Genomic DNA, 13,390 nt, shown 5'->3' with positions numbered 1-13,390 from the left:
AAAATTCTGGTGTTGGTGAGGATTTGGAGAAATTGGAACCCTCATATGCTGCTGGTGGTATATAAAATGGTGCATGCGGGTACTTTGAAAAGGGGAGTTATAGATTTCCATAAAACCCAGCAATTCCATTTCTAGTAGATACTCAAAAAAATGAAAATATATTTCTATACAAAAACTTCTACATTAAAGTTTGTAAAGTTTTATTCATAATAGTCAAAAAGTTAAAACAACCCAAATGTTTATCAAGTGATGATAAATTGAAAATAACATGCATTACATTCATGAAATGGAATATTACCCAGCAATAAAAAGTAATGAATTACTAATACATGCCACAACATGAACGAACCTTGAAAACATTATGCTATGGTAAAGAAGTCAGTCACAAATGACAGATCAGTAAATATTTGTTTAATAAAACAATTATTTTTCAGGATCTTTTATTTATAAAAAAAATCCTTTATTCTGTAATATAAATGCATTTTTTCTGACTGTGTTTCACTCTGTTTATGGTAATTTTTCTTTTATTTGCAAAATGTCTTGCAATTTTTGCAGTTAAAATTACCAATAATTTTATGACTTCTTAACATTGTCCCATAAATTAATACTAAACTAGCACCTAGCAAAGATGACAAGTGTAAATACTTCATATAGCAGTACTTCATATAAAATTCATATTAAATTAAAATTAATATATAATTCATATAATGTTAATTCCTATATATCAGTCATAATATCTAGAAATTATTGTATATCACTTACTATAATAGCAAAAGATATACAAAATTGTAGATTTAACTTGCAAAAGATGCTCAAGTTATCTATAAAAAACTCTATTACTCTATTAACTTCAGTTAAAAAAAGAAAATAATAGATGTTCTGAACACATTGAAATATAACCCTTTGACTTAGATATTAAGCCGTAAACTGGCCAAGATACCAATTCTTCCCAAGTTAATTCACACATTCAGTGCTATATCAAAGCACTGTATGTTATTTTAGAAACTAATGAACATGTTTTAAAAGCTGTATACAAAAATAATATTTTATAAATAGCTTAATCATCTTTGCAAAGGAAGAGTAATGGGGTGGGATTTCATATACCCAGACTACAAACCCCATGTGGTGTCATTTTAAAAACCAACAGTGGGCCAACAGAGACCTCTGAGAACAAGGATGTACGTATGGGATCCTTATATATAAGAAGTTTAGCCATAATTTAATGAGAATACACAGGGTTCTTTAGTAGAGCATAATGGGGAAATGGCTTACTATTAGATGAAACTGAATTGCAACCTTATACTTTATTTGGGATCAGATTCTGAATGTGTTCAGAGACCTAAAGTTAAAAGGAAAATAAAAATTATGATGTAACTGAAAGAAATGTAGAAAAATATCTCCATGATTTTGAAATGGAGAACTTTTAAAACTACACTATTGATACAATGAAGTATCACCTCACACTGGTCAGAATGGCTATAATCAAAAAATCTGCAAACAATAAATGCTGGAGAGGGTGTGGAGGAAAGGGAACCCTCCTACACTGTTGGTGGGAATGTAAATTGGTACAGCCACTATGGAGAACAGTATGGAAGTTCCTTAAAAAACAAAAAAAAACTACCATATGACCCAGCAATATCACTCCTAGGCATATACCCAGAGAAAACCATAATTCAAAAAGATACATGCACCCCAGTGTTCATTTCAGCACTGTTTACAATAACCAGGACATGAAAGCAACCTAAATGTCCATCAACAGAGGAATGGATAAAGAAGATGTGGAACATATATACAGCGGAATATTACTCAGCCATTAAAAAGAACAAAATAATGCCATTTGCAGCAACATGGATGGACTTAAAGATTGTCATACTGAGTGAAGTAAGTCAGAAACAGAAAGACAAATATCATATGCTATCACTTATATGTGGAATCTAAAAAAAGGGTACAAGTGAACTTATTTACAAAACAGAAGTAGAGTCATGGATGTAGAAAACAAACTTATGGTTATGAGGGGATGGTAGGGGAGGGATAAATTGGGAGGTTGGGATTGACATATACACACTACTATATATAAATAGATAACTAATAAGAACCTGCTGTATAGCACAGAGAACCCTATATGGGAAAAGAATCTAAAAAAAAAAAAAAAAAATGAGTGGATATATGTATATGTACAACTGATTCACTTTGCTGTACACCTGAAACTAACACAACATTATAAATCAACATTATAAATCAACTATATGCCAATAAAAATTTTAAAAAATAAAATAAATAAAACTAAACTCACAAGGTACAACTTATAAAGCCAAACAATTACAGTACTGTAATAGAAATTAAGGATTTCTTTCAAACGAATGACACTAGCAAAACAACAAAATAACAACAATAATAATAATGTTAACAGATGGTTGCTCATTCATGCAAAAATATTTTTCTATTGATATATACTTCATAATAGTACAGCTTAAAGTGTATAATGTAAATGAAGTATTTAACTCAGGTTTGAGCCTGACCACAGTTTTGCCCTAAAATGTTCAAAAATATTTTCTGGGAATTTGGAAAAACTTAATGGGGACAAAAAAAAATCCCATCAAAGTTTTGTCCCTCAGGACTTCCAGATAGTTTTTGCCAAGTATGGGATCATAATTTCAGAAAACCAGGAAAGACTGTGAAGTGTTCATGGCTCCAACGCATGTATGAAGCTTCAAGTTTATGCGCAAGTCACCAATCCCTACTTGCTACCAGACATATAACAAAATGAAATCAATTCATTCATACACTCATCAAACATTTATTGAGCACTCCCTAATTAGAAAACATTGTGCAAAATGTTGTGGAAATGAGATCAGATAATGCACCATCCATAGGTAAATTAATATTCTCCTCAGAACACATCTCATGGTCATTTCATTTCATTTAGAAAGCAAATATCTTTTTAAACTACTAAAATAACTATTATTTTCACTTTCTAAAGACACAAGCAGTTTGTTTTATAGCACTGAATTTTATGGCTTTCTTTCTGGAAACTTAAATTAAACCTGTTTCTCTACAGTCTATTTTAGGAGTTTCACATTGTCCATGTAATGCTAAGTATAACCAAAACCACTATTTTTCAGTCATAAGCAAGAGTCCTATTTCAAAGTGTAAAATCTAAAGGTCCATGATAAAAGCAGATACAGTTTCAAGACCTATGTCTGTAGAGTCAGGAGGCTTGTATAAACATATATTTATGTGAATTTGCCACAGAAATATATTTTACTCGTGTTTTAAAAAGTTATTTCTGAAACAAGAAGTCTTATGATTATTAATTTCTAAGACTATTGTAATTTTTGCCGTGATATCAGTGCCTTTTTATTAAGATATGAATTTCTTGTTTTCTGTTTATTTTTAATTTTTGGTTTAACCTGCAAACTTTGCAAAAGTTTTTGTGTTACATTTTACTTTTGGAAAAAGAAAAATAAACTGGACTATATATAAAAGTGGCTTATTGCTTGTGTGTATGTGTGTGTGTATGTATGTATGTATGTATGTATGTATGTAATTTTGGTTTTGATTAGTCTTGGTAGCACTAAACCAGGGGTCCCCTGGCAGGAACTGGACTGCACAGCAGGAGGTGAGTGGCAGGACAGTGGGCAGAGCTTCATCTGCCGCTCCCCATTGCTCACATTACTGCCCCAATCATTGCTCGCATTACCGCCTGGTACAGGCCTGAAGCATTCCCCCCACCACCACCCCATCCGTGGAAAAACTGTCTTCCATGAAATTGTTCCCTGGTGCCAAAATGTCGGGGACCACTGCAGTAAACCACCTTTTCTCTAGTGGCTGGATCCTTTTGACTATTGCATTTACATGCACTGATATATTTTTTCCTCTTTCTTGTCCACTGGAAAATGAGATCACCTTGCTTCCTTAAGCTTTATAGTAAAATGATATAGAGGTCATTACTTAATTCATTTAAGCAACTCCAAAATAGATATTATTATACTGTCCATATGCATGCCAAAATTAATTATAATAAACTTAAAGGAAGCATTTTTGTATAATTAAGTTTCAACTATAGTATGGGTTGAAACTTAGCTAATGTATACACAATTCTCTCTCATGTATCTTTTTTTTTTTTCTCTTTTGGGAGCAAACCAATATGGTGTTAAGCATATACAGTCAAAGTCTGACTATATTATAGCTTCAGGCTCTATGACTTTTCATGCTTTTTTCATATGTCAAATAATAAAAATGTTTTTATGCATATTAGATGATTCTGTGCTACCTGGGCCATATTTTTATTTTAGTCCATAATATCTAGATAGCTTTTTATATGTCTAACTTTTTTTGCATTGCTTTTCAAATTATCTTCAAAGACTATGAATTTTTTGAAGCTATTTATTCAAAGCTTTTAAGATGAGCTTTCTCTTGGGCTTCACCCAATTTTAAGATACGTTTTATGATTACATAGTAAAACAATATTAATGGAGCATCTGCTGTATATAAGACATATGGACCATAATCTTAGGACTCAGAGCAATACGTAGAGTAATATATTTAATGTCTTCTATTTCTAGAATATTTTTCTATTAAAAATCTAAATGGTGAATAAAACTATTAAATCACAATATTTAATACTGAGACCATATTTTCAACATAGAAACTTTCACCTAATGTGTTTCTTTGTCCTTTCATGCATATTATTCACTTCTTTCAAATTTAAATATAAATCAACTTAATTTATTTAATAATAGAGTTATTCCATTAGCTTATTCATGAAGTTTTCCATTAGCTCAATTTATTTTCTCAAAGTAAAAATTCTATGAAATTATAAGAATATTTTAAAATTATAAAAAATATATGTGGAGCACTGTAATTTTCTTGACAGTTTTTACAAAACTGATATACTTGTAACTGAATAGCTTTCAACTTAATAGCCATTTATTTTAGCACTGTGTATCCATGTACACATATATGAGCATATATATGCATATTATTAATAATGTTAACAAAATGCTTGGCACACTAGTACATGATTAGGTGAAAATGGTGAATGCTTTAGTAAACTGGAGAAATTTATTTTATGTCAATGATCATTCAAAGAAATGATCTTGTGTTCTGGGGACATTTTGGAAATTTCTAGGGTCATTCTAATATTTAGTATAATTGGCTGCAACAACTGGCATTTAGCAGGTGATTGGTGAACACCTGAACAAAAAAAGGTGTTCCATGTTTTTTACAATTTCCAAGAGTCTCATCATACATTATGTATGTATATAAAACCTTGCAATAAATATCTGAGTCAAGATCTTAACTTCATTTTACTTACTGACACAAAATATTCCTACAAAATGTTAATAATCATTGGATTTTCCAAGAATGAAACTTTTATGTTTACCAAGAAAATATTATGTTCTATTCAGGAATTTGTTAAAATTTATTAACCACTTTGGAACATTATATCATCCTGCTTTGAATTTCTAATACCAAACTACAATTCTCAGTCTCCAATTATAATTGCCTCACCCATAGTAATTCTGCCTTTGGGTGCAAACAGCTAACCACTTCAATATATCTTCTACTTCAGTCATTTCTACTAAAGATGTATTTTTTATACATAAATGCATTCAATTACAAATTAGTGTCCTTTTGTATCATCTTATATCAGACTTAGAGCATCATCTTGATTTTTTACATTATTAGATGTGTAGATAGGTTATACCTATAAATTCTATTATATGAAGTAAAAAGGGTGCCATAAAGACAAGAAATATGAGTCAGACAGAAATATATTATAAAAAGAAAATATTGCTCTAAGTTGGTTTAGACTATCAATTTGGAAAGGTAGTAACTAAATACTGAAGGGTATAAGGGCTGTATTTACAGTCCAGAAATAAGAGATCCAGTTTCCTCAAGCATGGGAAGATAAGCAAATTGAAGGGGACAGTTGGCTGTTGCCAACTGTAGCAAAAACTCTTATGTTGAAATAGGGAAGAACTTTGGAAGAATTACCACTCTGTGCAATTTACATATAGATACATGGGTTTACGTGAAATCACCTTCATGTATAGTATGTTATGATTAAAGTCATTTTTACTGATATTTTTTAGTTATTTTCCTTTGCTTTTATATTTTTATCAATATAATTTTTTGTTAAATCAGTTTAAATTAGACTATATAAAAAAGGTGATCTCATAATAAAAATCTAAGAAAAAGATTTATATAATTTAAAAAAATTACTATAGACACACCTCAGAGATATGCTGAGTTCAGTTTCAGACCACTGCAATAAAGTGAATATCGCAATATAGGGAGTCACAGGAAGTTTTTGGTTTCCAAGTACATACAAAAGTTATGTTTACACTATACTGTAAATCTAAGTGTACAATAGCATTATATCTGAAAACCATGTACACACCTTATTTTAAATACATTTTATTGCTAAAAACTGCTTACCATCATCTGAGACTAGTGAATCTGAATCTTTTTGCTGGTGGAGAGTCATCCATGCTGATGGCTGCTGACTGAGCAGTGTGGTTCCTGAAGGCTGGGGTGTCTGTGGCAATTTCTAAAAATGAGACAACAATAAATTTTGCATCATCAATTGACTTTTCCTTTCAGTACTGATTTCTTCATAGCATGCAATGCAGTTCGATAACATTTTACCCACAATAGAAGTTCTTTCAAAATTGGAGTCTATCCTCTTAAACTCTGACCATGCTTTATCAACTACGTTTATGTAATATTCTAAATCTTTTGCTGTAATATCAACAATCTTTACAGCATCTTCATCAGGAGTAATTTCCATATCAAGAAACCACTTTCTCTTCCCATCCATAAGAAACAACTCTTCATCGTCTCAAGTTTTATCATGAGATTGCAGCAATTCAGTCACATTTCAGGCTCCACTCCTAATTCCAGTTTTCTTGCTGTTTCTACAACATCTGCAATTCCTTCCTTCACTGAAGTCTTGAACCCGTCAAAGTCATCCATGAGGCTTGGAATCAACTTCTTCCAGTCTCCTCTTAATATTTTGACCTCTTCCCATGAAGGAAGAGTTATTGTTCAGCACAAGAATCCTACCAATGATGGAGGGAAAAGCTCCAGAAGTGAATTAAAGATGAGTGTAGAGTGTATTTAAATGTGGATATAAAGTTAAACAATCCCAAAATCATGACTACATTCATAATACCAAAAAACAAACAAACAAATTTAGAAACAGGGCACATTAGGATGAACTGTAGGTGTATCAATCTTCTTATTTTTTAAAGAGGAATACAGCAAATGGAGATTTGAGTGTTTAATTTGAAATTTTAAACAAAAGCAAAATAAATAATAAAACAAGATATAATGAACTAAAGTTAAATGGAAAAATATATAAATATTCTAATTTTCTAATCTTTATAACAATATTTCAGTAGATAATCTCTGAAGTTGTTCAACCAAGAAATAGAAGGCCAAGTAGATTAAATAAATTTAAAAGAAAATCAGAATCTGACAAATATTACAAATTATAAGATATAAATCACACCAGAAGCTAATAAAACAAAGAAACAAAATGTAATTCACAGAGTAAAACAGGAAATAAAAGGATTTTATAGACACAGACATTTGCACACACACACACACACACACACACACACACACACAGTAACTGTAACATCTATTAAAATAGCTGAAATATAGAACTAAAACAAACCTAATTCTGTATTGTTTAAAAGAGACAACAATTTGACTCTGAAAGGTTAAGAGAAATAGACTAGGAAGAAAAGAATACAAATTATTATTAATTTGATTAAATTAAAACAAGGTGGAAACTATATGATGAAGACCTCATGTAATTTACCATCCCAACCCAAATACTTTTCAAAGTGAATGAGCGTTATTAATAATTAATCTATAAAATGTGATTAAAACAGGCATAATATAGACAGACTTATATGCCATGTGACAGTTGTTTAGAGTTTACCTAGTTTTTTTTTTTTTTTTTTTGCAAAGTCATAGGGGGTGGCAAGTGAGAAGGCATTGAAGGGGAGTAATTGTGTTCTATAACTGTATTTCAGGTAAACATAAGCACATTTGATATAGCTGGTGACATAGTAACCTGCCCAGTAATTAATATACTTAGTCCTCCTCTATGAAGTAGATCTAGTACTGATGATTTTACAGATAAGAAAATTATTTATAAATAAAAATTATTTATAAAGAGATATATATATATAATTTATATATTTATTATAATTATATATAAAAAGAGAAAATCATTTATAAAATAAGTTAGAGAAGAAAAATTAGAGCCAAGCCTGGTGCTTTGAATATATCAAAGCATTCACTATATTGCCTGCCATTAACAATCTCAGTGATCCTTGGCAAACTGCATTAAATGGCCAACTTTTTTACAGTGACAATAAGAAAGGTTTGAATTAACTGAACTTTGACACTCTTGCTGGCTCCAAACACCTACCATCATATACTTTTATGAGTGTAATGACTTAGGTTCAGTAGGTTAATTTTCATGAATAATAACAGAGTGATTTGACATTGCTCTTCTCAACTCATTATCATGTTTATATGATTATTTTAAGTGTCCTTTGAATAGTTGGCAATGGATATTTGAAAATCAAAACAACTTAGACCAAAAATTTTCACTATATTTTAGGTATCTTTCTCACCTTATGCTTTCTTTTACTTATGACTTATATGTACATATATGCAATATCCAAAAGAATAAATGTGGTATATTATATAAGTTATAATCATTAAAATGATATCTCATAATCCACATTACCTAAGGTGATACCTAGCATATAAAGAAGACCCAAGAATATTTGTTCAATACACTTAATAAATAACTGAAGTACTCAAAAGATGTGTGTATATGAAATGAAGAAAATACAAGTTAAAAACCAGTATCTCTCTAACTTCAGGAAAACATTCCTCTTTTGTTGATAGCTAATCTGGCTCTCACCATTAAACCTACAGATATTTTCAATAATTTACAAGAAACAGACTATATTTCACAATTATCTTGAAATAGAGAAAACCACATTAAAAACTACTAGAAAATATTGGCTAAATTGAAATTACCGTAGGAATTAATTTTGTGTGCATGCTATTAAAGTCTCATCAGGATTTTCAAAATCATTGAAATCTATACTTAAAAAATTTAAAATGGCTCAATGAATTGCATTCATGTACTCAAGAAATATAGATATTTAAAAATTCCAATATAGCTTTTAAAGAATTATCTGAAAAATACTTGGCATTGCCCTTCATCTATATCTTTAATGAATAATTGCACTCAGTGAAAAATTGAGTTTGAATAATCCATTATGTGTAATGGTATTCACACACACACACACACACACACAAAATATACCATAACTTTCCACCTGCCTCATCATCCCATCGTGTAAGATAGGTTAATTTCCTCTAATTCCCAGAATATTTGTACTTAATCTAACCTCAGAGATATTGTAATAATCTATTTATCACCTTCCCCACCCCCTGCAAATTCTGAGTGTCTTTCCAGCACCTCATTTATTTACTCAATCATTACACATTGAACAAGTTTTCTTGGGTTCTCTCTCTGTGCTAGGAACTGGCATATACTAGCATATATACTGGTGATAAGAATTCAGAGGGAATAAGACAGCTATTGTTCCTGTCTTCAGAGAATTTACACTACAGGCAACTAAAGAACTGAGATACTCAAGCATTTGCAATAAAACCTATTAGAGTCATAAATATTAGGGTAAGCAGAGGATGCCTTCCTTGAGATAAAGCCAGAAATTTGTTCACATCAGCATTAACTCATTTAGGTCAATGACAATCACATAGACGATGCAAACATATACTTACGGAATGAATATAGGAGTGAATGAATGAATACTATCAATAGAACCTAGTATTAATTAAAATCCTATTAGTTTTAGGCATGAGATGAAATATTTCAAACTTGTTTTATGATGGAGCAACCTATCAATAATGATGCCATTGTCCAGGAATGCCCAGGGCCCTCACCTGGCCTGCACTACCTGTGGCAGCCCTCACTGACATTTCCCCAACTGGAGCCCATGTGGCCACCGGACTGGCCCTTGTGGGTCTTATCATGATTGTAAGACCCACCTCAGCAATAACCATCAGAGAACTTTGACAAAACAAGTTTTATTACCATAGTTTGTGGAGGAGGGTACATGGCACTCCTGGGCCACAGAGCAAGGTCGCAGCTCAGGTAAAGAGACAGAGAAGACCTGGGGTTCTGCCTTTATTGGGGTCCGTGGTGGGGTGCCTAGTGGTTTCAATGTTCATTCTATTAGTGAATTTAAAACATGAAAGTGGGAATTAAAGAGCAGGGAGGGAAAAGCAGGGTCCCCACAAAAGGTTATTTATCAAGGTCAAACAGGGCTTTCTAAAACGGGAAAGTTCATGGGGGGTGGGGGCTTGGCTTGGCTTTTTATGTACTTGTGTAGCTGGCAGTGTGTTTATTTCAGATGAATGTCTTTGAAATGAATGCCTTGGTAATCAAAAGCTTAATGTCGGGCACTTATACTACTATCAAAAATTGTCATAATTTTCAGGCACTCACGCTAGAGAACTTTCCAGCACATTTTCTCAAATATCCTGACACACACGCACCGTCATTTCACCTCAGCAGGTCACAGAGCAGTTAAGTGGCAGGACCCATATTTGAGTCTAGATCTGTTTGTTGCCAAAGTTCTTTTCAATCATCATTCTGCACGATAACCAAAATTAAATTTTGCCAAGAATGGACACCTTCTACAAGAATATTTTAAAAGTACACCACACAACCTTCTTTAATATGTTCTCATCCTGTGGATTTAAGTAAATATGTGATAAACATTTAAACCTGTTAAATTATATGACTAATTGGGTTTTTTGCTTTTCAGATGCAGCTGTTTCCTTGGTCACGTGTTTAGAGTCGGTATGCTCAATGATGATGACTGCTTAGGAAACCAGAGCACATCAGTGCAAGGCCTCTGCCTGGCCCACTTGCACACCTGCAGTTGTAGCTCTCTGCAAAGATGTGAAAGACACATGTGTGAAATAGAAACTGAAGATTGTAAATCTGCGCCCTGCAGAAATGGAGCAACAGGTACACATTTAAGTGGCTATTTCTTTGGCAAATGTGTCCCAGGATTTACAGGCAAGTATTTCTTGAAATCAAATTGTCTAGTGGATAAGGTGCTTAATGCATTTATTTAACGTATCTCAGATGTGTCTAATGATCAGTATTGTAGCTTGCTTTCTCATTTGGCAAAGTAAAAATATCTTCCCTTGGAATAAGAGGATTGCTTCTTCGGGCAATTACATGGCTGACTACACAGCTTTGGCTCATGCAAATGAGGCTGCTAAGGCCAGACTGCACCACTAAGAATATAATGTACATGTCAAAGGTCTGAAGAGAAAACAGGCAACCATAACCTCACAATAATAGTGCCTAAACAGCTTCAGTACCCCCTTCAACCTACTGTTTGGCTGCCTAAGCAAACTGAGTGCCAAGTTTTTCCTAGTTTAAAAACAAAATTTTGTTTCAGTATTTCTGAGGTCAGTTTAATGCCCTCACATTAATAAGATTAAAAAAAAAAAAAACCATAAAATCACAACCATATTATATTCTTTGTAAAATCATAGAGGACAAAATTCACAGTGGCTACATAGTAAAAAGGCAGCTTTTGATACAAAAATATCAGAGATTAAGCATTCAAATTTATGCTATTTGAGATTTTATGCTTGGTCTTACATTGAAGTGATGTTCATAATAATTTCAAAACTTATTTATTATAATTGCCTTATAAAAATCAGTACAAAGACAATACAGGAAGAAAACATAACTGTCACTTTTAAATCACACCTAACTTTAGGTAAAATAATGAAAAAATGTTTCATGCGGTATGATATCCCATTTTATTTAGCAGACCCAACTCCAGAAGCTATTTGGACTTCCATCTTAAAGTGAAAAAAATATTATTCCTATTCTATATTTAAAGTAATATGCTGAAGCTTTTGGCAGAAACTTAAAAAGATAAGTTCTAAAAATGGAAGTGATGATATCATTGGAATAAACGTATGGCCATCCAGATTAGCTTTTTAAGGATGAAAATATATTTCAGTGTACAAATTCTGGTAAGCTTGCTAAAAAGTTTTTCCCATTACTTCACATTTCACATTTCAAACTTGTTTTTAGTAAAAATAAGATAGCATAAAATGTGCTAGTGCTGTTGAAATAGTTGTATCTGACTTAGAAAAGACATATACATATATTCATCTGTTTTTATCACATAGGGTATCTTCGAGAATTCAGTGAAAATACAATGTTAATCAGCAATTATACATAAAATAGAATAAAGGATGAAACTTAACTCTTCTAATACCATTACTAAGATAAAATGTAATTTGGTATTTTAATTATTTGTGTATATATGTATATATACATATGTATATGTATACACATTATCAATGAGCAATCTATTATTTTATATTTCAAGACTGACTTGTAATAGTCAGTTATCCATTATATGATCATTCAATATATATTATATACACGTTTTTCAATAGTTAAGCCACACATTGCATAGTACTTACCATTAGTATATACTAAAAATAATTCATATGACTTACTTCTCAGCTGGGAATAAAAACATTCCATACCCATCTGATAGTTTTTCCAATCTGAAACACAAAGTTGTATCTGATTTTGATTTTCATTTTGTGGCGTAATCAAAAAAATTAAGTATTTACAATTTGAAATTATATTTGGAATACTTTTTACAGGCTTTTCATCTTTTTTTTTTTTTTTTTTTTCCCTTCTGGGAAATGTGTCTTTACTTAATCACAGTTCTTATGAAGACATTTTCACTTATCTCTTTCCAGGGAGATAATAGTATTATCTGCAAATAATGGTAGATTTAAAAAATTTACTTAATTGGGTATATAGTATTGTTTGGTCAAATTTCTAGGATCAAGTACAATGCTAGTGATAAAAGTGGCTGTCTTCTTGCTCCTGAATTTCATGGGACTTTGTGTCACCATGCTACATGGTGTTGGCTTGGTATTAAGCAGATAATAAATAAGGTGGAATCTTTCCATTTCCAATTTAAAACATTTTAAATAGAAATAAATGGGGAAGTAATAATATGGCACAATAGCCATTTGATAGAGTAACATTTGCTTTTATTTACTTTTATAATTTTTAAATACTTTTGTATAGACATACAATAATGGACTTTTATGTGTGTTTATATTTATTTATTTTTAAAATATTTATTTAAAAACTTTTGTCAGTTGCTTGTGCTTTACTTACGAAGGACACTTCAAGATCATGGTTACTCTTTTGCTTTGTGCTTCATTTCCCATGAACCAGTCGTTTTTGTCCCATTTC

At 31.6% G+C, this 13,390-nt stretch overlaps 1 protein-coding gene across 1 annotated transcript in view; it reads left to right on the top strand.

Annotated features, from left to right (window-relative positions):
- EYS (eyes shut homolog) overlaps positions 1–13,390 on the top strand; it is a 1,820,808-nt gene that overhangs the window by 155,490 nt on the left and 1,651,928 nt on the right. Inside the window, exon 9 of the mRNA XM_068550856.1 lies at positions 10,899–11,159. Coding sequence (XP_068406957.1) covers positions 10,899–11,159 — 261 coding nt within the window. The remainder of the gene's footprint in view (positions 1–10,898; positions 11,160–13,390) is intronic.

The sequence above is a fragment of the Eschrichtius robustus genome, chromosome 9 (assembly GCF_028021215.1).
Source record: "Eschrichtius robustus isolate mEscRob2 chromosome 9, mEscRob2.pri, whole genome shotgun sequence".
NCBI classification, from domain to species: Eukaryota; Metazoa; Chordata; class Mammalia; order Artiodactyla; family Eschrichtiidae; genus Eschrichtius; species Eschrichtius robustus.
Note: the sequence above shows the minus strand (reverse complement) of the source record. Positions and strands in the feature narration are given on the sequence as shown.